Source organism: Plectropomus leopardus, chromosome 9 (genome assembly GCF_008729295.1).
Source record: "Plectropomus leopardus isolate mb chromosome 9, YSFRI_Pleo_2.0, whole genome shotgun sequence".
Lineage (NCBI taxonomy): Eukaryota > Metazoa > Chordata > Actinopteri > Perciformes > Serranidae > Plectropomus > Plectropomus leopardus.
The window spans coordinates 27,026,657-27,052,065 of NC_056471.1; the positions used below are offsets into that span (position 1 = coordinate 27,026,657).

General features: G+C 40.2%; 1 protein-coding gene across 1 annotated transcript in view; it reads right to left on the reverse strand.

Moving 5' to 3' along the window:
- Window positions 1-17,691: 17,691 nt before the first annotated feature.
- lingo2 (leucine rich repeat and Ig domain containing 2) overlaps window positions 17,692-25,409 on the reverse strand; it is a 260,903-nt gene continuing 253,185 nt past the window's right edge. The window contains exon 5 of the mRNA XM_042493947.1: window positions 17,692-20,236. Coding sequence (XP_042349881.1) covers window positions 18,383-20,224 — 1,842 coding nt within the window. The 5' untranslated portion in view covers window positions 20,225-20,236 and the 3' untranslated portion in view covers window positions 17,692-18,382. The remainder of the gene's footprint in view (window positions 20,237-25,409) is intronic.

A 25,409-nucleotide genomic window follows, 5' to 3' on the forward strand; every position in this document is an offset into this window, starting at 1 on the left:
AAAAAGTTGAAACAATGACACTGGGCCTCATTCAGCAATATCTTCAAAAGTTTTTTTCAAATTTGTTCTTGACAAAGGCCTTGAGATAGGTCTGTATGAGGTTCAGGATGTGTTCTGAGAACTGTGTTCGTTTAATGATGGATCCCCTTGTCCTTGTAAGTTAAAAGTGCTTACCAGTCCATCCTGATTAGCATAAAATAACACCCACCAATCAAAATGAAAGAGAATGACACTGCAGGGCCATGTGCACACACTCAAACTGAAAAGCGAAGTTGAGAGACTTAAGTCGAGAATTCCCCGAACGAAAGTCTAAAGTGGGTGGAGCTTTGGACTTCAAATGTAAAAAAACCTCGAATAGCTCTGAGGTGGAGGTACTTCTGCCGGAGGTGAACACCAAATGAGATGTCATATTTAATGGAGGCAGCACTGGATATAAAATAACACAATAAAATATGCATGGGATGCAATTAATCGTTCGGTGAACGTTGTATCTGGACAAGGGCGCACAACAGATAAAGTTAAAAAAAAAACAACACTGGTTCGATCTCAAATCTGATGCAAAAAAATTGAAATGGCCAAACACAGAACAGAGTGCTGGAGGGAGACGGGCTTGCCCTCGACCCTCTACTGCTAAACAGATCTACATGCTCCAGGAGATGCATTCCCTCCTCGGGGCAAAATCTGCGACTTACCGACTGCTGCAGCAGTAAATAGGCCATTGTGTGAGTAAACCTTAATGGGCCACTTTGGGCTTTGATCTATCACTAATTATTGGATAGCAAGGTTCCCATTTAACAACACTGATGTAAACTGAAGTGTTTGTTAAGTGGATTTTTATTTTGAAAAACCATAACACTATAAAAAATAATCATTGACTAATATTTAAATGATAAGATAGTATTGTAATTTAAATTCTAAATTTAAGTATTTTGCACAAACATGTCAGCACTCCAATGTGTGTACTTGTGCTCTTTAATGTGTTTAGAGGCATCACTTTCTCACTTCCGACTGGTCAAATACTGACGCTTGGTCAGTGGCCCTACACGTCAAACTATGACACGTGAGGTACCCCTAAAGCGTCAGTTTTCATTAGCATTGTGTACAACACATAGTAGCACGCTTTAAAATAGCTCAATTGACTTGTGGATTCACACGGGAAACAAACAGCAGATTCCTAGATAAAAGTCCTGAGTATGTTTGACCACCCTATTCTCACTCTGAAGTCGTCAAATACCGCCGCTTGGCCAGTGATTTAAGCATCAGACAGATACGCGAAAAGCCACTTTTTCGCAGCTGTATGATACGCTGGTGCATGACATCAGTTTCTAACGCGGATGGATGGCACCTTTTGTGACATTATGAAAGAAGCAATTCTGTTTGCTTGCCATATGAATGTTGACCCAAACAAATATGTTTGCTTTTTTTTCAAACCAAACCACGTGCTTTTATTGCACTATGAAATAAATGTAAATATGAGGTGTTTTACAGGAATTGTACGTTTATTTTGAAAATAAATTTATTCCTCTAACAAGCAGTAACTGTACATCTCCTGTGAAAACAGAAGTGTATTTTGAAAAATTCATAACAGGTGTGAATTGACACACTGTCCCTGAACAAACCCTGAGAGACTCAGGAAATAACTCTGTGATGTTGACACAACGACTGCTGAAACATAATGAATTCAGGTGGATTGTCACTCAGCTTTGTCTTTGCCAGAATGACTCAGTTTACTCCGTTATGTCAGCTACAGTAATCAAAGAGAAGTTTACATGAAAGAATAGGGTTGTAAATGTATAATTCATATAGAATAATATGACCTTCGAGATGATAAAAAGCGCTCGACACACATCATGCACCAACTGAAAGAAATGCATGCAGACGTGGCACTCGTCCTCACATTTACTTTGCTTCCTCCTCCTCTACCTAGCGTGACAAATCCATCGCTGAAGCTGAGGTGATGCTGTCAGAGACCTTGAAAACTAAGCGACAGTCCTGGTGGTATGACGAGCTGTGGAGCGAGCTGTGTTGCTTGGTTTCAGCTCGCACTGCAGCAACAACTGGCCCTGACGCATCAACAAATGAAGACGGATTGCGTATGATGACACAAGTCGAGTTTAATTCGCTCTTTTGCCAAAAGGGGAAAGAGCTGAGGGAGGGAGATGTATCGTGCGCATTGGAAGTTAACTCAGTATATAACAAAGCCCAGCGGTGTGGCTTTGATCTTCTCTTCCCGAGAGTTGTGACATTCCCTGTTCCAGCGTATCTGAACTCAGGTGGCTCCTCCGCACACAATAGCACGGGAAAATAACTTCATCTCACAGACTAAATAAGGAGCTCTTGAAGTCCCCCTAGAATCTGGAAAAGCAGGAAGATGAAACAACCGGATGAAATTGTATTATTCTTCCCTGATGTTGAATTCATTTTACATGGGGAAAAAGAGCCGTGTGCTGCTGACTGAGACCCGCACGCATTGTAAATCTCTTATCTCTCTGCAGCACAGGTGGGGTCAGCTCGTTTTCAGTGCAATCAATTCAAAATGTCAGCAGAAATTCTGGTTTATTTTCCACAGTTGGAACATTCAGTCTCATTTATTTGTCAGCGGGTTAGATATATGTCAGGCCGGGATTCCTGTCACTCTGCAAACTACACAACTACTACACAACTGCTCATGCAGAGCACGCTTTTGTCAACAAGCCCGATTCCTGATCTGCATGTTACACAACACCTATAGCTCACAGTAGTCATTTTCAAATTTACATTTTCCATCATTTTACCCCTGTGTAATCTACATGCTCTGTAAGCACCTCATGTCCTTCAGGTAGAAAATGACCTGCCCTCGTTTTTCTGTGATGATGAATCCTCTTCACTGAATTTTTAACAAAAAAAATCTATTTTGTATGGAGACACAGTTCATATGCATCAATAAATTCTACTGCATATAGCTGGTGTTTGCAAGAGAAAATAATCGCATGTTGCAAATTGGATGTTTCTTAATGCTGGTGAATGACAGGAACCCAAAATATAAGCTGTAGACTCCTTTCCCATTGCCAGTAGGCTAGAGCTGTACACGGCTTTGCAGCAGACGAGAATGCCTTTCTGTCTTTTTTTATTTCCACTGGTGTGTCGTGTTCAACATCACAGACAGCCAGAAAACATGTTAGTGAACAGCAGAAAGCAGCATGGAGGCCAGTGAAAATGTTACAGCGGTTACTTTTTAGAACTCACTTTCTTATTTAGTCTTTCTTTTAAACTTGGCAGAGATTAATTTATAACTATGTTCGAGTGCAGCTTAGGCAGAAATTGACATCATCTTATGGTGCATCATTGCATCTCGCCAGTAAATGGGCTAAAATAAGCATGTTAATCTGGGTTTGTATTTTCATCACTGCCAATCAGATCAACGTTCTATTTTGAACATACAAAACCATTTTCTATTGAATAAATGTTTTCTATTGATCCGTACAGACCTTACCACATGTTTCAGCTCTAAGCTGTCTTTATCACATTTACATTTTCCATCATTTCAACTCCTATGACATCTACATGCTCTGTTCGCACCGCACCTCCTCCAGGTAAAAAACGACCTGCCCTCATTTTCCTGTGATGATAAATCCTCTTCATTAAATTTTTAATAAAAATGTATTTTGTATGAAGACAGTCTATCTCTGATCAACAACCTCTGTGAATTTAACTTTTTCTACTCCATATAGCCGCTGTTTGCTTATACACAACTTGTTTTTTTACACCAAACACACATCAGAATAAGTATATTTTGTTTGCCTGTTATATTCTGTTGTTTGCTCAAGACTCCTCTGAGCCACTTCCTTTGGCAGTATCTATAAGATGTGGGTGTGTGTTAGGGAGGCAGAATGAGAGAGAAAAACACTGGCTCTCCAGCTGATGCTACCTGTGTGATTGAGTGTGTGTGAGTGTGCACATTAAATAGCCTCAGGTTTCCAGCCATGCTGCAGAGCTACTATAGACTCAACAACTGCTGGATCGAGAAAATTCTGTGTACAACGACGGTATGCTGAATTTTTTAGAAAACCAAGAAAAAAGTTTGGAATGGCAGAATCTCTTCAGTGTCGTGATTTGTAAAAAAAGAGGGTTCTTACTCCTGTCAAACTTAGACAAAGGGCTTCTTTAAACTCAAAGTGCAGGGATTTAAGATTCTGAAATCTGCTTTTTTTGCTTTTTCGAATCATTAACTCTGATTAAATTCAAAATCCTGCAGAAAACAATCACTTTGATTGTCTATCGCTGCACTGGTAAGACTCCAAACTTTTTTAAATGGCTCTACATCAGGAGAACATCATGTTCCACTTCGTGCAGCACTTTAGCTCTTTGGAGCAGAGCTGTGTGAGGCTTAGAGTGGAGAAGGTCAGGGGCTAATGGAGTAACTTGAATGCAATCAGAACGTTGTTGACAGTTTGAGGCGCTTGAGGTGAGGACATCGAAGGGCACTGACAGCGATCATCACCAGGTGATGTTGGGCAGGAGCAGAGCTGAAGACTTTACACCATCTGCACCGACTCAATCCTGGGCCAAAGCGATTTGCACGACTGTTGTAAATGCACATGGCGGGAGCATCTTTCAGAAATGATTTTCGTAAATTGACAATTAATTTTGTGTGTGTGCTTCAGAATGGGCCACAAGTGAGGCATTTGTTTAATTAGTGAAACATGTAAAATTTAAATACAAGAGATAAAATAATCTCATGTTAAAAATTGCAGATTGCATGTTGCTGCTTGTTTAGTGGGTGTTCGTATTTTGGGGCTCAGGTAAAATATGGATGTGATTAGAGATGCACTGAGGCACCCCAACAGACGAAGGCTTTGTCCTTGCCGCAGCGGCATGTCTTCCCTCCTCTCGCTCTCTCTCTCTGCCTTTCACACTAATATATTTGTTCTATCAAAGACAAAATCCCCCCCAAAATAATGTTTCAAAAAAAGAGAGCGATGCACTGATTGATGGGCTGATGACCACAATCGGCAGATTTTCAGCTTGATCAAACATTAACAATGCCCAGCCTGTCCGTCTCAGATATAAGCAGTCCAGCGCCAACTGAAATTGCACAAATGTTCACAGCCACTGCAACCATTCACTCCACGAAGTTTAGGACTAAATTTAGAAGTTATTTAATCATCAATGTTTTATTTTAAATGTATAATTATATTCTCTATTAAATAAATGTCAGAAAAATGTTTGTCTGCACTGTGAATTGTAGTTTTTATAAAAAGAAAGAAAATTGGAACCAGCCAAGAAAATTGTAATCAGTGCATCTCGAGACATGACCGACCACGGGGAAATCCCATGAGAGGATGGTTCACAAGTCTTATTCACTAAAGCTGCCATATAAATTAAACTAATTAAATTGGAAACAATACTTACAGCCCTTGTTAGAGCCCTTTTATACTGTATCTGCTCCAGTTTGCTCCTGCCCGTCTGGTGTTCAACCTCTCCAAGTTCTCTCACACTCTTTCTCCTCTCTGCTCACTACACTAGTTTGCAGTTTGCATCCAGTTCAAGACTCTGGTGCTGCCCCACAGGGCACTGAAGGAAACCGCTCCCTCCTACAATACCTCCGAGCTACAGTTATAACCTACACTCCAGCTCAACCATTGTGCTCTGATGCCTCTGGATGACTGCTCGTGTGTCACTCGGAGGACCCTGTATGGTTGCTCATCTCAGTGAATGCTTGTCTGTTCTGGCCCCACAGTGGTTGAATGAACTCCACATCGGAGTCAGAACAGCAGAATCACTGCCCATCTACTGCTGCAGGCTGAAAATCCACCTTTTCAGAAACACCTACACACTACGCTGGCACGTACTAACATGATATTTCCTTAAAAAACTGTAAGACAAAAATCTTGCTCTTGCTCCTGTCATTATCAAAGCATCTTCCAATCAAATGTTACGTATTTTTGATTCACAATGGCAAGCTGAAATAAGGACTCCTGAAATAAGTATTTCACTGCTGGAAATATGGTCTTTTCTATAAATCTGAGCTGTCTTTGCAGTAGAAAGATGCAAATATTTGTGAAATTGGTGCTATGTGACCAGATAAAACTGGAAAATGGCTGTGGCATTCACTTTTCCTTAAGAAAACCTTCAATTACCACAATGTACTGCGCTACAGAAGATCCATAAACGCTCCAATCGTAATTTGAGTTTGTCCATTCTGACACAAGAAACAGTATGATTGACTGGTACCTGGACTGACCGACTGGTACCAAACAATCTTGAATTACAGGCACAATATAGGCAACACAGTATCTTGGTTTGTATTTGATCATGATTTTTATGATTGCAGGAAACACAAGGAGTCACACTTCCTGTTCACGAATTCTCATATAACAGCTAAGCAATGCACTGAAATAGATTTCTCAAGACATTTGAGGCAGGAAATAGGCAGTGCAGTAACAGAATCTTGGTTTAGATTTGATCAGCACTGCCTAGTTTCATTGTTTGATCTACGTTTTTTCAGCATCTGTTTTCACGACATCTGTCTATATGTGTCGGCCCTGCGATGGTCTGGCGAACTGTCCAGGGTGTACCCCGCCTTCCGCCCGATGACAGCTGGGATTGGCTCCAGCCCCCCCGCGACCCTTACGAGGACAAGCGGTTACAGAAAATGACTGACTGACTGACTGACTGACTGTTTTTACGATACAGAAAGCAGTTTGGTGCCCACTTCCTAAAAATTCTCTTATTATAGCTAAACAGTGCTTGATAGGCTTTTATACTCTGTGTCCATGGTGCAAAAATGCAGAAGTAAATTCATGGTTCTACAGTTTTACAATTTGTTCTGAATTTGATCTGGAGTGACAGAGGGGCAACTCTTTCTCTCTCTACACTCGTTTCTATTCCCTTTCTGTCTGTGATGGCGGGCATACAAAAATGCAGAAGTGCAATCTGTAGTTCAAGCAACAGCCCTAGAGCCAGCAGAAATCTGCTGGATGATGTGTTTCTGGGAAATGAGCAGGGGGATCTGGGTGCTGGTAAGTTTAACACAGTTCATTTACGCATACTACCCACACTGTGATGAGACAAAGTTGGTTGAAAATTGTATCCCTTTAACCTCTCCTCAAAGAAAAAGTTTAAATAGTCTGATTCATGTTAACCATTACATTTATGTGACCAGTAATGCTAATATAGAGTAAGGAGAACGTAAGTGAGCTTGCTGATACAATAAATTGTGAAGAGGTAGTTTTAAACGATGCTGGGGCAGTGATAATGGTCCACTAATGATATCACAATACTAGATTTCACTTCAGCAGCCAAGTTATAAAGCACTAAGCAGTGATTTAAAACATCCCAAGGCATCTACTGAATGAGAGGGATGAGAAAAGTGCTTAAGGGAAATGGTAACCAGATAGGAGCAGATCACGGAGGCCATATAATGTGTGGGCAGCAGAAGGAGTGTGAAGATGAGGTGTTGATGACTTCTGTAGGCAGAGTTCATCTGAGGACCAGGATGTTGTTGTGATGTTTTGGAGATCTCTGTTTAGTTTAACTGTGTGCTTTGTTACAATTTGTTGGCGGACTCTTCAAGGTCGCAGAGCAGCTAATGATCAATACCAGCGTACTGAGTAGCGCAGCAGGGAGTGGGAACCTGAACGGACAATGCATGAGAAAGAGAGTGAGAAAAGAGGCTTTAAAGGAATACTTCACCCACAAAATGACCATTTGTACATCAGTTAGTCACACTGAGTTTCCTTGACTTTGTGAAGAAAACTTTGTTTCTCTTGCCTTCCTGGAAAACAGCAAATATATATCTATTCATTGAGTGATTGGGGACAATGTCTAACAACAGAAAACTGTTTACAAACCTTGTCACAACGCATGCACTAAAATCCAAGTCTCATTCATCCGGTTATAGGCTCAACTTCCCAAACATGTGCATTTTCCCTGAGACCTCTGTATTAGAGTCTCACTTTGAAGAAAGCATAGATACATTTTAATTTCAGTTCAGTAGTACATTTTTGGCAAAAATGCATGTGTTTAGGAAATTGAGAATATGACTGGATTACTGAGACTTGGATTATATACTGCACATTTTATGTGAGAGTTTGTAACAAGGCATTTCTGTTAAACATGCACCTCAGTCAGTCAGTAAATCAATATGTTTGCTGTTTTCCGAGGAGGAATGCAAGAAAAACAAAGTATTTTCAAGAACTCAAGGTAATGTGGCTTGACAAAATGATACAAATGGTCATTTTGTGGGTGAAGTATTCCTTTAAGGAGGGGGGGATTATGTTGTGCAGAATCAAAAATGGGCAGGGATATGGGCGGATTGGGTTCATGCTATGACTGTGTTCCCAACACCCACATCTGATGATACTCTGATATAGAGACAGTGGTTCAGACTGAGGTGTATTCAAACTGAATGAAAGCAGTTTTTCACCTTTTTGTATAACACAATGACTGCTTGTGTTTATTTTCTCTAAAAGCCCAATTGTATTGCATGTGGAGTGTTAGCTGTAGCTAGCAAGTTAGTTATGCAGTGTATCATTCATGGATCCACCAGCTGTCAGCCAAAAAATGGCCACATTGGTCATCTTTGTCAGCAGCTCAATTGTTTGGCGGCAACCTCTAGTGGCTGTTTTACTCATGACGGGATTTAAAGCGGAAGTCAGGTGATGATGTGTAAAGAGCGTCAAAGTTTGTGTAGGGAGGTTGGCGGGGTGGTGGATGGCCTTAAACACATGACTGTCACAAGGAGACCGGGGTTTGTGTTCAATGTGAAACTAACAGTTTACATATTTATCACAGTTATTTTAAGCTAAATCAGCCTTTTTTTCTAAACCTATTAAAGCAGTGTTGTTATTTAAACCTAAGCACATAGATTTGGTTTGTTACTGCAAATGTTTTGCAGCAAGTGTAAAACTGCGACTGTTACTGCACACACAAACAGTCACACTTGTCGCTTTGGCAAAAGACCTTTTCTCTCTTTCAGTACGATGATGTGTTGTCATAAAAAGGTCTCATAAGACGCTGGGACAACTAAAAACATTTTGCTTAAGTAACAAGTCAACTGATGTGTCAATGCCTCAATTTGCACCATCTGCAGCAAATACATGCCTATTTACAACTAATTCTGTCTCGTCTATATTCATTTAAATATGATTCACATTCAGTTTCAACACACCTTTGCAATTCTTTGAAAGTTTGCCGTGCAAAACATAAACAACACAAAAACCCTCATGCAAGAACATTTTTGTGATTTGCTCTAAAACCCTTTATTTTTTAAAAGTTTCACTCTTACTAATGTTCCAAGTTGGATTCAGCAAACCCTCCCAAGTGAAGCCAGTTGAATTTATATTGTGCCAAATCGTAACAAAGGTTAAGACAGGATCTTTTTCATATGGAGCAGATATACTGTAGCACCAAACTCTTAAATTCAGAGACCCAACAATTCCCCCATGAGCAAGAACTCTGCAATGGCAGCGAGGCTTAACTTGACAAATTTGTTTTAAATTGCTTCTTTTAACCCGATGAACAACATCTGTTCATAAAATTGGATTGTAAGCATAAACAACGCTCCAAAACTTTGAATCAAATAGGTTTCACAGAAGAGCAGAAATTAAGAACTTCACACTGCAAACCTGCTTAAGTCTTGGTGGAAGAAACCAGCAGACAGTTTCTAACAACGTGTCATTGGACCAGCGCCAAACTGCGACAGAAAATGAACGAGGGAATGGTTCGACATGATGTTAGATGGTAAAAAAAAAACTTGTCCTGAATGTGATGATTAATTTCAGATTAATTAACTGTAACAAGAGCTACTCCGAGGCCTCCACACTGATATGATATATTTTTACAGGTCACAAAAAACTTTCTTGGTTTTCTTTTTTCTTTGAGGTTCTTTCCCTTGTTTTAATTTACTGGGTCGGCTGTTCCTGAGAATGCAGCATATCAGCTTATGTGATATCACGAAACATGAACACGGACGTTTTTTAAGGCCACTTTTTAATTACCTTGGCTCCACAGAGAGTGCCTGGCTGAATCCATGTTCTAATTAAATCACTGTGCAGGTATTCAGCTCGTGATACGTCTCTCAGCTGGAGCAAGTGCACCATAAGAACCAAAGCAGGACCAATTATCTATACAGTACCTCCCTTTGAATCCCTCAGCAGATAAACGCTTGTGTGACATTTAAGTATTTATGAGGACGAATGTGAGAGAGTTTCTGGAGGGATGAACCTCGACAGAGTTCAAATCACACTCGGAGTTGAGATGTGAGGCGAACGCACATCTAAATATGATCTCAGCTGCTCCTCTTCAGCCATGACTTTTTATTCACGTTGTTTAATAAATCATCAAAATATACTGTTGGTGATAAAAATGCTTTATATAAAATTCATACTTGGGGATGATGGTGCCACTTCGACAGAATAAATAATTATTTTATTTCACCAAGAGGAAGTATAGCTTTTACTTCTGGAGACGAGGAATGTAAAACTTTCGGCCTCTTTGCTCCAATTTATGGGTCCATTCGTCATTAAACAATTACATAGGCAAAGAATTCAATTTCCCTCCTCTCATTTTTTTCTTTTAGGGCCGTGTTTCCCAGAAAGGGCAAAAACATAATTACAGAAAGCAGCAACATGCTAACAAAGAAATATAGACTGTTGGCTTACAAGAGAACAGTGGCTGTGAATTGTGAAGGGTTTTTGTTACTAATAATGTTTTCCTCTCTATTATCCCGGAGACGTTTTTCACCGCTGACTTGCATTGTGAGGCAAGTTCTTATTCAAATGAAGGGAATAACTCTTCTTTAATCCCATAAATCTACCTTTCTTTTGTGAACAAAGACAATAGAAGCTGTCTTAACTTGCAGATCAACAATGACATGACGTCAGGAAGGCACAAAGAGTGTGTGTGTGTGTGTGTGTGTGTGTGTGTGTGTGTGTGTGTGTGTGTGTGGGGGGGGGGGTGCCGTTTAAAATGTGCCAAAGAACGGGAGCATCATTGTTGTCGTTTACCATTGTATGTAAGCGACAGTTTGAGTGTGTGTAGAAGATGCATAGCAGCACATGCATGTCTTTCCGTTTTGCAGCCAGCCACAATTTTTGGACGTCGGGTTGGAACTGGAGTCGGCTCACATGGGAGCTCATTTGGCAGACTGGCCTGTCACCAGGGAGTGTATGAAAGCTAAACCTAATGAAAGCACACACAGCCAAAACCTGCCGGGTAACATCTGCCCCAGACTCTCAGCTACAACCGGCTCCACTCTCTCGTCAAAGGGAAACCGCACAGCTCCCGTTTTTCTCACTTGAGTTTCAGGTCTATATGATCTTTTATGTGCTGCATGGGCTCAGTGGCCCGTGGGGCTTGGAAATCTATCAAAAACGTGGTGTGTAATTCATAACTGAAGGGATCTCAGTGAGCAAATGTGGATTTTTTTTTTCTTAACAGTTCCGGGAGTTGTATTGAAGATATTATACAGACTACAGAGATAAACATAAGCCCTCCTCATCCATGTTTTTTATGCGACACAGCTTATTCATTCACTCACTCATTCACAGTCAATCTACCAATGTGGTGTAGTGGGTGTGTGCGGGGAGAGACTTTGTTTGTTTTATATCTCTACAACGATTCTTTAGAGATACAGAGTGCTGCAGGGATGACGGTTTTTTGTAATCCGACCTGGAAGTTAGCTCGGATTGGATTACTGCAGAAAATAAGCTCTTTGGCAAACACCGGTTCATGATACCTACACATTTTGTTCTTACAATAATCTTCACAAATGAATGCACTCTTATGATTTTTAAGCAGTAATGCAATCACCAGAATTAAAAGGTTAGGAACGTTCGAAAAACTATGATCGCGTGACTTCAATGTTGCTAACGTTCTCATTCCAAAGTTGTCAAATACCGCTGCTTTTGCAGTGATTTCAGCTTAAGAACCTGACGGCAAAAGCAACCTTTCACAGGTGTATGCTACGCCGCTGGACGGTATCAACTGGGAACATGGTCGGACCGAACCATTCGTGGAATAATGATATGCTGCCAGACAGCTGGACAGCACCTGCCAAGGCAGCCGCAAAGAGCACGAAGGTCCCTAGAGGGCGGGTGGGAGGGGAGGTGGATTAATAAAACAAACCCCGGACTTTCATGCAGGAGTCTGGTGAGGCCTCCTGTCTGAATGTGATGATTTCTTTTTAAACCTTACCATGTGCGTCCTCTGCCTAAATCTAACCATCACCACGCTGTTGTTGCCTAAACATAACCACATTTAGCAAAATCCCTCCAGTGTTGACATCATGGTAGCGACATCCCAGAACTTCAACACTGGATACCTGCAGCGTAATATATAGACGTGGAGGTCCACTGCAAAGCCAAAATATGTGGCGACTTGGGATGTTAACATGTTAGTTTAACTATTTTTCACATGATGTCTAAACTCAGAAAATTGAGATTTACTGCTTTGTAGACTTACCACAAAATTAACATAAAATGTGATTGATTCAATCCGTCAGTTAACCAGTTACGTGTGGAGCCTGGCAAAAAAAGCTTAGAATCCACAGTCCAGTTGCAGGAGGAACATAATGGCACTAAATATTACTTCAACCCAGTGCTGGTACATTTATACATTTCATTAGTATCACATCAACACTTCAAAAGTAACGTACTTCAGATTACATGAAAATGAGCTGAATTTGTTATTGGGAAGTGAAAGGGAAGCTGGATAACTGCAAACAAGAGTTTGAGACCAACAAACAAACCCGTTGTCTATTTGGTGAGGCCTCTGCGGCATTTCCAATGCCACACAAAGTGGGTATTTTAAGCCAAAACATAATCTTTTCCTAACCATAACCAAGTCGTTTTTGTACCTAAACATGATCACACTTTAACCACAGTACTGATAAAAGTAAAGAAATGTAATGCTTCACTATATCCGCTACATGACAATGCACAAATATTACATGTCCATGGTTTTCAGAAATGTATAATGCCAACTTTTATTCTGGCAGTTGGGGCCACTGATATATACTATAATTTGAAATACAAAGGAACAGTATTCATTCTTAAATAGCAAAATCAAGCATCAAGCAAGCATCTATGTTTATCCTTCTGCAGTGACTTCAGTAAAAAAGTCTTCTTTCGATGAAGGCAGAAGGCCCAGAAGGATAGAAATGAGAATTAGAGAAGAATAAGTTAGTAATGATTAGTGGTTATCAAAGGAAAGTTTTGTGTCTGACCTTTCAGAAACTGTGAGTCACTTTCAGTGTTAATGACTGAAGTATAAATGATGGATTTCGTTGATTGATAGTGATATGTCAGTCTCTGAAAGTCTTTTTTTGTGCAGCTTGAGCCAAGAATTGTTCTATTTCAGTAAAAACTGAATTAGTCATTTTAGGCTGAGAGAGACTCCCATCTGTTTTGCAAAAAAATTATCTTCACTAATTAGTCTGAAAATAAAGAGTGGTCAGATCAGTCAATAACTGATAAGAGGGGGACAAACAGCCACGCAGCGCTAACAGCTTTTCACATGCAATCCAAATGCAGCAGGCCAATCAAAATGCAGTCAATTAGTATAAAAAGGTCTGCATAACACTAAATTATTCTGAATATCACCATGGAAACACAACTTACACAGACTCAAAAATCCAACCCTTTTTGCACACACCTCAGTACCCACAATAATGTGGGTCTATTCCAGCTGTCAGATTTCTTTTGAAACATATCTGGGTTACCATGGGAACACGTAGGAGATGTGACAATTACTGGAAAATGATTACTTATCTTTGGTAAGTGTGCATGCAAACGAAATCAGTGTATTTTTCGATACAGATGGATGTCAGTTTTATAACTCTTTCCTATTATTTGAGATGACAGGCTGCGATTTACATCTTTAAATAAAAAATACAGAAAATATACTGCGCAGAATATTTCTTTTGGTGCTATTTGGGATGTATTATGTACCCTATGTATGCGTGCAACCAAAGACCTCATTATACAAGAAGAAAGAAAGGAGATTGGGGGCCTCATTTGTGCGAGGAATGCAAAGTCTCTCTCCCAGGTTCAGCAAGGAAAACATTTTTCATGTAATTTGACTAAATGAACGCTCTGGACGTGGGCAACACTGACCTACAAAGTTAACCTTGTTTCTTTTGTATTTTTGGAGGAGATGTAGCATTTGGTGCTCTGATTTTATTAAGCAGCCCAGGGGACGGCAGGCGGAAACCAAAGATACTCTGTGGCGCTTAATGAGACTGCACAAATGAGGGACAGCGCAAGAGATGCACGCCTTTAAAAAAAAAAGAGAAATTGAAGCCAATAATTTCTGATGTGTCATACGAGGAGATTCAGTTGTTAATGTCAGCAAATAGAAATGACTGTGCATCATCACTACAGTCATTTAGCAGGTACCTCTTAATGTATGTATCAACTCCATATCTCTGGATCATAATCCGTTAATCAGCAGTTGAAGCAGAGCAGTTTATAAACTGCAGTTTAGAGGAGCTCTACACGACACTCAGTGTTATTTATGACTCAGCCTCTGACAGACCTTTTTCAAAGCAGAACATTTTCACATGTCATAGTCGAAAAAGCACAGGTGTATTTAAAAACATTAATGATGGCTGCATTGCACTTAGGGGAGGTCTTGTTGTTGTGAGTGCCGGTTCACTGGAGTATCTAACTGGGACATTTAGTGGAACTAAGGAATTGTCAATGTTATCAGTTTCACCTGTGCTTTCCCCAGTAGGTCTATGACAAGTCAAAAATGTCGGCTGTGACGAAGGTCCATTCGGGCCTACGACCCGTGGGGAGCAACATGGAGGTGGCTGAGGCAGCTAGTAGCTAATGGTGCTACAGCACAAACAGACAAACAGCGGTGACAACAGTAACAGGCATGTTCCCACGAAAATGTTTAAATATCCATGCAACAAATTGCATAACAATTGCTTAAAAACCATGTCAGTCAGCAGTATCATAAATAATCTGTACCAGTGGTGTGAAGTAATAATACTTTGTTATTTTCTGTACTGTACTGGAGTATCTGTATTTCTGAAAACTTGCATTTTTCCTCCACTACATTTCCCCTAAGCATCTTAGTTTCAAAGCTGTGTATGTGTGTGTGTATAAAACCAGATAACATCAGTTGAGGACCATTTCACAGCATCATGATGCTAATCGTGTGAACAGTGGGCAGACAGTACCTCTCATCTCCACCATGTCCATGTCTCTGTCCCTGTCCCTGTCTCTGTCCTGCTGCAGTTCTCCTCCAAAAGCTGAGCTTTGTTTGCTGTTGAGTTTTCCCTCTCTTCATTTTCGTCTCTGCGTCAGTGAAGAAAGTAAATACATGGTCAACTGATATTTGACTAAGCCAGCCAGCTAAGGGTTAACTAATTCAAGTGAAACGTGACGCTGCGCCGCCATGATGGATGGACACGTTCACAGCTGCGTCACAGAAGCTTAAAAAAAATGAATGAATAACACTGAACTAAAATCCGTTCATGAGTAAAAATATCTGGTAACGTCACCTCATCTTTAGTAACTTGCACCGGCTCCGTCCGACCTGTCCGACGGTCTCACGGCTTTCACGACATTCCTCACATACCGAAAATGGCGCCATGGAGTACCCAAAAACCACCGCGTCTAACAAAGATTGCATATTGACGACAAGAGCATTCACTTCATCACCCGCACCATAGACTGTATGTAAACAGACACGCACACGCACACACACACACACACACACGCACAATTACCGGAGGAGCAAGTCGTTGTTCGCGTTGTAATATCTTCGCAGTTGCCACGGGAAAGTGAAGTTATTTTTAGGTATACACCTCCGGAAAAAACACCGAGGTCCTGTAGGGTGCTGTCCTCAGCGGTTGGTATGGCCATGGTGAGGACACGAGTCCTTGCAGAAGGACTTGAAGCTGCACTCTTGGGTTCCTCTAGACCAGGGGTAGGCAACCTGTGGCTCTAGAGCCACATGCGGCTCTTTAGCCCCCCTCCAGTGGCTCCTGTGTCTCTGACTAAAAATTATATGGAAATGAATGGCGATTTTTTTTTTTTTTTTTTTTTTTTTTAAGATTTTCATTCAGTTTTTCAATTGCAAAAATATGTAGCCTGTACACAGAATATGAAAATGTATTAGCATTTCATTAACTAAAATATGCATCATATTTCTGTGGCCTTGGTGCCTTTTCTGCTTAATTTTGCCAAATTTCAAAAGCGGTGGACGCTCCTGAATCAAAAAAGCTTGACTAGCTATGGATTCCAAATCCAAGACAGGAGAAGTCTCAGAGGAAAATAGAGAAGTTAATAATGCATATAGATAATAATAATAATAATAATAATAATAATAATAATAATAATAATAATAGTGCATGAATAGATTTTTACCACCAACACTGCAAAGTCAATGTAACAAAAAATAATAAATAGTGGTAAAACATATTAATGAATGCTCATATAGACCCATTAACAATACTGATAGGCTAGTTTGACTATGTGTTGTGTTACCTGCAGCTCCAGACAGATTATTTTGTTTGTTTTGGGCCAGAAATGGCTCTTTTGATAGCAAAGGTTGCCGACCCCTGCTCTAGACAAACAAACTAATACATCCATGGTTTCATGCAGCAGCAATTTTGTATATCACCATCTATATGCTAATGTCACAGGGTATTTTACTTGGGTTTTTTGTTTTTCTCATTTTTATGGATCACTTGTAGCATATGTTAATGGATTTTCTTTTAGTAATTCTTTGTAGTAATTTCATTTTGTGTCCTTATACATTTTATTTAACTTGTTTTGGAGTTTCTTTTTGATTTTGTATTTTTGTTCCATGTCGTCTGTAACTCATATTGCTGCCTGTCTTGGCTGGGACACTCTTTAAAAGGAAATTCTTAATTTCAAGAGGTTCTTCTGGTCAAATAACACTTAAAAAAATAAATAAAAAAGTGTTGTTGGCTAACAGTGATTAAAAACCTGAACAGTAGTAATAAAAGCAACAGTGTTAACTTGGGAAAGACCTGGAGGTTGGGTGCTATGCTTGCGTCACAAAGCTTTCCCAACCATAGGGATACACACACAACTACCAAGACTCACATGCACTACCTTAACACACAAATGGGAAGCTCAGATTACTATGAGGTTGTTCTGAATGTTGTAAACAGAACCTGTAAAAATATGTCAATTCAATATTCTTTATACACTCAACACTCAGAGGAAGACTGTGATGTCTGTCAGTGAGGCTGAAGAAAAGAAGATTTCATTATGTATTAGCCATTTAGTCAGACTCATCGGTACAAATACATCTTCATTTATTTCACATACATTTTTTTTTAACTTTTACTTTGAAGTTTTCACAATCTAAATGATTCAACAACAAAATGAGGAACTACCACAACAAAGTCCAAATTTCCTACTGGGGAAAATTATGCAAATGTCACTGTAGTAAAATTGACACATGTATTTTGCCAACCAGCAAAGGTACAGTTAAAGTAATAAAAAGAGACAAAAATAGGACAAAAAGGTGGTTCATGTTGGTACTTTGACCAATACTGGGTAATCTTTATGATGATCCAAGTGTTATGTTAGATCCTGAACAGTGTTTGAGGACTGATTTTTGTAAAATGCTCATCATTTTTCATAAATAAAATCTTTTTTTCTTATTTTTTTTCATTGATAAATAATATATATTTATTAATATCTAGGAGTCAATTTGGGGAGCAGGGACAGATAATCACCCATAGAAGCCCTTCCTGAATCCATGGAAACTTCAAAAGTCTGAAGAATGTTCTAGCTGAACATACGGGGTATAACAATTTTGGCTAATGCATCCCATGAATATTGCTATGAATAGTTCTTTTGAATGAAAATGTACATACATGTACATAATGAAGCATTAGGTACACATATGCAAAATATCGAACATAGGAAATTATGGTCTGTTTCATTGATTTGTTCGGTGAATAAGCATGGCGCAAGACTAAACAAAGTAGGTTAATAGCTTAGATACAAATTTGTACTGTACATGGTTCAGCCAAGTCTGTAGATCCAACCCAAAACTGAAGTGTTCTTTTTTTGGGCATATAAATTTCAAAAAGCTGATAAATGACACCTATTCCCTTCAGGTCCCCATAGCAACAACAAGTTTTCACTCCTCATCCATGTTGAAGAAGTTGCCCGCTGGCACTTATGTAAGAGGATGTCCTACTACGACTTTATGTATTTGAAACAGTTTCCAAATCTTTATGTCAAGATCCAGAGATTTAAAGTACTGCTCATCTTGTTATGATGCCCCAAACGTTTCCGCTGCCGCCATCCCAGCAGCAGCGGGAAGTTCGGTAGCCTGATTTTCAAAAAAATACATTGTACTTTGGGCATTTCCACAATCCAGAAGCTCTGATCTATAAAAGAAGTCACATCATTTTCATGTTAAAACGACGAGGACCGGCTTGTCCCTCTGCCGAGTCAACGTTAGTGCCGTTAGACTTTGACCGAGGAACATACTCAACATCTATGTTGTTTTTATGTTTTCCTTTCCCTCTGCTCCAAACGAAAAGGAGCAGGAAACAAAACAAGACCACTCCCAGGAATGTGAAACAACCCATAGCAGTTGACACTAAAATAGTCTTTAGGTCTAAACCGAGGGTCACACCGGCCGTCCCGTTGGCAGTGGTGTTGCTGGGATCTGTGTAGTACTGGGTCCTGTTAGCGTACAGCGATCCCAGACTTTTCACCGCCAATGATGTCATCAGGGTGTCATTTCCAGCACTGTTGGAGGCAAGGCAAAGATACACTCCGCTGTCTTGCACCTCTGCTGACTTGATCTCCAGCGTACCGTTGTTGTGGACTGTAACTCTACCGTGGCTCCTGCTTGTAAGAACTCGTCGCCGTGGAGACAACCAGGACACCATGGGCCTTGGTGTCCCTTCAGCACTGCAGCGCAACATCGCCTGCTGGCCCTCATCCACAGTGATCGTTTGCGTTTTATTCTCACGGATTTTTGGCTTGGTACATGTGACGTAATAAGACAGTAGAGTCTCCTTAAACTCCTTGAAAGGCCTGCCACGAATACCCTCAGGCGTGCTGCACTCCGGCTGTGAATCCCCAAAGAGGATGGAGGGCCTTTTCTGAAGGATCCACATGAGACGGCAGTCGCACACCAAGGGGTTGTTGTCAATCAAAAGAACCACCAGAGCCTCAGGGGACTGAAAAACACCCTTCTCCAGTGTATCCAGTCGGTTGTGAGAAACATTGAGGACTTTGAGCCCCCGCAGGCCCTGGAAGGCGTACGGTTCAATCGTTGTGAGTTGTGCACCAACCAGATGGAGCTCCTGAAGCCGAACCAGTTCCATCAGCATCCCCCCCTCAATGTGCCTAATGCGGTTGAAGGACAGGTTAAGGTGTGTCAGGTAGGGCAGATGCTTCAGGGCTTGGTAAGGGAAGGAGGACAGGTTGGTGTTGGTTATGAACAGAGTGGTCAGGTTGAGGCCATGCAGGGTGTTTGCTGGCACGTGATCTAGTGAAGGCCAATTATCAATTTCTAAATGCCGCAGCCGGAACAGCTTTTTGAACGAGTAAGGATGCAAAGTGCTGATGCTGAGGTATCGTAGATGGAGGCTGACCAGGTTATGCAGGTGGGAAAGTGCCTCAGTGGGTACAACTGTTAGGTTGCACCTTTCTAAGGTTAGCATCTCCAGGCTTAAAAGTCCACTGAATGCACGGTGAGAAATGTAAACCAGATCATTGTCGCCCACCTCCAAAAATTTTAGATTGTGTAAGTCCTGGAACATGTAATCCAGTAGGATGACAATCTTGTTGTCACTTATATCCAGTCGGGTAAGATTTGTCAAGCCTGTGAAGACGCCCAGAGGAATGAGCTTGATACGATTGCTCTTGAGGCTCAGCGAGTGCATGGTAAACAGAGCGTTAAAAGCCCCAGGCTCAACATAACTGATAATATTCCCACTGAGGTCAAGTTCCTCAAGTCCCGGAAAGGCAAGAAAGTCATCAGGGTTGATCATAGTCAGCTTGTTCTTACTCAGGTCCAGGATCCTGGTTTCGGTCGGGATGCCGTCCGGGATGCTGGGCATGCGCTTCCGGTGACAGACAACTGCCTTGGTCTGCGCTGAACACTCGCAGCGGGAGGGACATCCCAGGGTGGAGCCCACAAAGACAGCCACGAGGGCCAGTCCCAGGAATGGTTGCCAGCATGAGACGACCGTGTGCAGCATGACTTTGCTCATACAGTCGACCATTCTGTCACGGTTCTGCAAGAAGCAGAGGGAGAGAACAAAGAAAGAGGTTAGTCACTCAGGATGGACCCTGTGGTGGCTTCCTGTAGAATCGGTTAATATTACAAATAATATGAAATATGACAGTGCTGGTAAAGAGAATAATAGACTAATGTGCAGGTAGTAGTATTGCATGGTATGACGACAGATGAGATAGACCTCACTGCACGTGAATGTCACATTCATGCCATCCTCTTCTCGTCTAGTTACTTGTTCAAATACAGACTGAACTGCTGGGCTCTAAATTTTGGGTGGGCACTCAGTGTTGGAATGAAACAACTTCTTTCCCTCCTGCTTTTGTCACAATCAGTCAAATCTGTCTGTTGTCGTTGTTTTCCTTTCGCCCATGGGATACTGATCGAGGCACAGCAGTGCTGGTTAAAACGCTTCCCTGGTGAGCATTAGTATTTATTTTGATTTTCACCAAAATCATATTAACTGTTGAAGGAATAAAACGTGCAGCTTTAGCAGCCTATTGTATCACTTCAGATAGTTTTGATGGTGTTTACTGCAAATCTAAGCCAGAAAACAAATGGCAGTAACTCTGAGAAAACATGTTGCATCTCGATGAGACATGATTTGTTTATTCACACATTTTTCACTCCATTTTTGTCTAATAATATTAAAAATATTCCTCATCCCATCTCCCAGAAGAAACAACCTTGCACATGCTAAAGTGGCAGAATAAAAGAAATCAATCATGATAAAAATGCTCGGCAGTTTATGCAGTTCATGGACAAGTGTGACTGAACTCAATCAACAAGTACACATCATTAAAAGAAATCAGTAAGTGTTAAAGAAAATCATAATTTTGATTACAAAATTTACCATAAAGGTTGCAAAAGCCATTAAACAAAGGTCTTAAGCTGAATATTTTTACTTCCAATTTAGAAATTAATTCAAACAAAATGCAAACAAATGGTAGATGTTCTGAATCAGTTATTCTGGGAACTAAATCTTGAGGTAAAAAAGTCAGTATGACAGATACATCATCTTGTAAGAAACTTGATAATGAGATAATTTTACTCCACTGTCATGGCAATGTTTAACCCTTGAACCACTTCAACAACCACTTTTTATAACCATGTCTGTGTTTGTGCATGGCTGCTACAATACAGTGAATTTAAGTACAGGCAAACACCATCATACAGCCAAAATTAATAAAGGGGTAATTCTACTTATTTCTACTTTTAACATGTACATACATTAGATGACATATTTTGTACATGTATTCAGACACCTTGGCAAAAATGTACATTAACCCTATCTTTCCATATTTGGGTAAAATCTAAGTATTTAATGTGTCAGGCTCCAGAGGGTTATAACGCTGCCTGATCTGTCTGAAATCTACTTGATATGAATGTTTTTTCACCCATAGGCTTACTCATATATATCACATGAGCACCTGCTCATATATATCACATAAGAACATGAAGATGAGCAGATATGTGAAGTGAAAGCACTGCTGGCAAACAGACTGGGTGACAGGTTGCAAATATCGCAAACTGTCCCCGCTTCATTTGGTGTGTCATGGGTTGTGCTAAATTTAAACCGTGAGAGGAATAATCTGAATTTCTCCCCAGGCTTTTAATATGCTTACAGATTATGGTGCAAAGATAATATGATGGCATACCCATCTAAAGAGGAGCATTATGTAAACCTTAGACATCAATTCAGATGGTAAAACTGCGGAAAATCCTAAACTCAAAGTGCCAAAGATCAACCGCTCATGTGTCAGCTCCAAGTGACACAAATCAAGAGCAACAATGTGCACAATAAAACCACTTATAACGTGGTCTGGGTGAATACTCGATTGGCTGCAGTGTGTCCTTGAAAAACTGTGAATGTACACCTACTAAGTTCTGGTGAAACTGCCTGTTCACTGTTCTAAGTTATTGTGCTGGTCACATAATAGCACGAGCCTGCATCTAATATGAGCGAGAGATGCAGTCAAAGCTTCAATTTACAATATATTTACAACACTGAGTGTCGTCCTTCAGAGCCTTATTCTCTGAAAACTACAAGACTGAGGCTGTAAAACAACCTGCAGGTACTACGCAGCCTCTCTAAACTTAAAGCAAACATTTCACATGCAGCTCACTGCGTTCGACAGTGACGTTACACACGTATGGTTTGTTCATCAAAATCTTCTTAATCATTTGGTGAAAATGACATGGCTGGATAGCAAGTCTTGTTTTTAAACATCTTGTCGAACTATATTTACTGTTTGTTACCCGTACGCAATGTTATTGACTTTTACTCTTGCTAGCATAGTGTTAGCTTTCTGGCTAATAGGTGAGGCAAACGTTTGCAAGTGGTGTAATACTGATGTACTTTTATGTCATAAAGCCGAACATGAAAGCCTCATAGGATTGTATCAATTACAGACCTTATATAAGGCTGCTAACCAAAAACCCATTAAGAAAAACCCACTGACTTTGAGACGAGGGAATGGGAGGTTGTGAAATGTTAATTCATTTCCGGGTTTTAGGACTCATGACTGGGGTTCTCTATGATGTGATCTTAAACATTTCTGTTGAACAGTATCCAGAAGGTGATGCACCGATTTTCTACAGTATTCATGTGTGTCATTAGCCTATGCTTTGTTTTCTTTCCCCCTGAGAAATATTTCTATATATTTACGGCATTTGTATATCATATTTATCAGCTCCTGATATAAAATGATTTATTTTTTTACTTTTTGTGTGTCTTTACTTTTTCTTTCCTCCAGTTTGCTATAAAGCTTTATTGCTAGTTAGCGAGCACCATATGGCCGGCTCTCCACTGCTGCTGACTTGTAAAACATTGCCAAATGTGCACTGGCCTGTTTAAGTGTTCAACAGCTTTCTAATGCAGTTTACTGTGATGCAAAGCTAAACCCTCACTCGCTGCATTAAAAGCACCACCTTTCCGTATTACGCTCTACATACTGCTAATGTGCTAATTGCCCGAGCCTGTCTTCACAAACCACCTCTGTTATTGCGTCGGTTATTGCAGTCTTTCATCGTGTGAAACCATTTCTTTTTGTACTCAACAGCTGTTATATACATACACTCAGGGAAGCCAGGTAGTGAGAAAGATATAAACACCTAATCCTGGTATTCAGTGGAATAGTCAATAAATTGAGTCAATAAATTTAATGCAGTGTTCAATCAAACGTTTCTAGATGGCAAACCTGACTGTGACACATACAGACGCACACACATCTCTGAACAGGAGATTTCCTCGTGTCCCTCTGCAGATTTCCTCCCACATAATAGCCACCTTACACACACAGACACACAGTCCACATGAATTGCAGCACCATTTGATTATTTACTGAGAGGGTGTCTAATCAGTATAATGATTGGATGTCTTTGTAACAGTGTGTAATCAGAGTAAGAGTGAGCCGGTGATGTGACCCCCCTCACCTGGGTGCTGCTGAACGAGAGAACCATAATGCAAGTCTGTATCACCAGCTGAAGTGTGTCCTGAATCAGGCAGCTGCCCTGAGGCAACTTCTGCAAATAAAATCACGACTATGTGCTCTTGTACGGTGGATTTCTCTGTATGTGTTTCCGTACATCTCACTACTGGGTACATTGCTTATTGTTAAATTTTCTCATAATGTTCCAGATCTGTGATGAAAATGTAATGAATGCATATTGTGTTTTTTGTTTTGCACCGAATGGTAGTGTTCTGCTCGTATCCTTCAAAAGGAAAATGCAGGATGGTGAATTTTGCACCCTATAGTATACAAAAGTTATAGAAGAAAAACATCCATTTTTCTGTAACAGAAACATTCTTGATGGTTTTTCGGCCTTGGAGGAAAAATCCTTTCAGCAGTGAAGCTTGCTTCTCTGATTAGTATGGATAACTGGCACCGTGTAGATATTGTGATGGCAAGGTAAGAGTGTGGCAGCAAAAAGAATATATTCTGCTGCCTAAAAACAACATTTTCTCCATTGATGTTCACCAATCACTTAGAAGAAGCAAATACAACCAATATTTTTATCAGTAGACCATAATCAGGGTTTCCACACCTCTTAATGACTGACCTATTAAATGGAAATTTTGTGTTTTATGTCCTTTTATCTTAGCTCCTGACATTGTTTTTTATGTTTGCATATTTCTTTGTATATTCTTGTGATGCACTTTGTTGTAACTTTGTTTAGATAAGCGCTATACAAATAAAGTTTATCATTATTATTATTTAAATGTCACTTGAATTTAAATGTAAGATCAATTTTACAGAAGCCAATACTGAAGGAAAAAAAAACTTGTACCAACATTAATTACGTAAGGTTAGAGGAAATTTAATTTTACTTGTGTTTATTGTGACATAAAACATTTGACTTTGGAGGTGCCTAAGGCATTGTGTAATTTTCATTTTTATGTTACCGATTATTTTGAGCTTTTACAATGCCATGTGAGGGAGAAAGATTCATTGAAGACATTTCAATGTCAACAAGGGTCTTGGTTTTAGATTGATGCCTTTTAAGACTTAAGGATCCGCAGGAACCCTATTACACATACTAGTACACTTTCTAGATTGACTTTTGGTTTCACACAGGACATAAACGATGGTTTCAGGGGTGAAAGTCCTGATTTTTTTTGACCCCTCCACCAACACACCCTATGAGGACTGCATGCTGCTGTCTGGTCTCTCATACTGCCGGTAAAGGTGGCCTCAGTATGTCGGTATCTGACACTGAGGGCCACCAACACAGCATCAGCTTTTGATGAGTTGGGGGTGAGACCAGGTTGCACAAACATTTCTTAATTGATGGCAGACAAAGTCAAAACAACTCAATTTTCTCTTAGAATGACAGATGTCTGTCAAATCTCTTCTTGCTGTGATTATTTCCTTAAATTAAAAAACCTTTAAGGAGCTCAAGAAGCGGTGGAAACCTTGCATAATGCACTGCTGCCACAAAATGAAAAAAAAAAAAAAAAAATCTCTCATGCAACTCGGTTAATCATAGCTTAACACAGCCACTTTGTCAGGAATAGCTACTGGCGTACAGTGAATGTCAAACTATTGACCTTAGGGTAAATATTATTTTTTCTTCTGCCATTTTCCACAACATTTCCATTTTATCTCAATATTCTGGAAACTTCCAGTGACATTCAGTAACAGTCCTGTGACGGCAGAAATCCTGCAATGCAC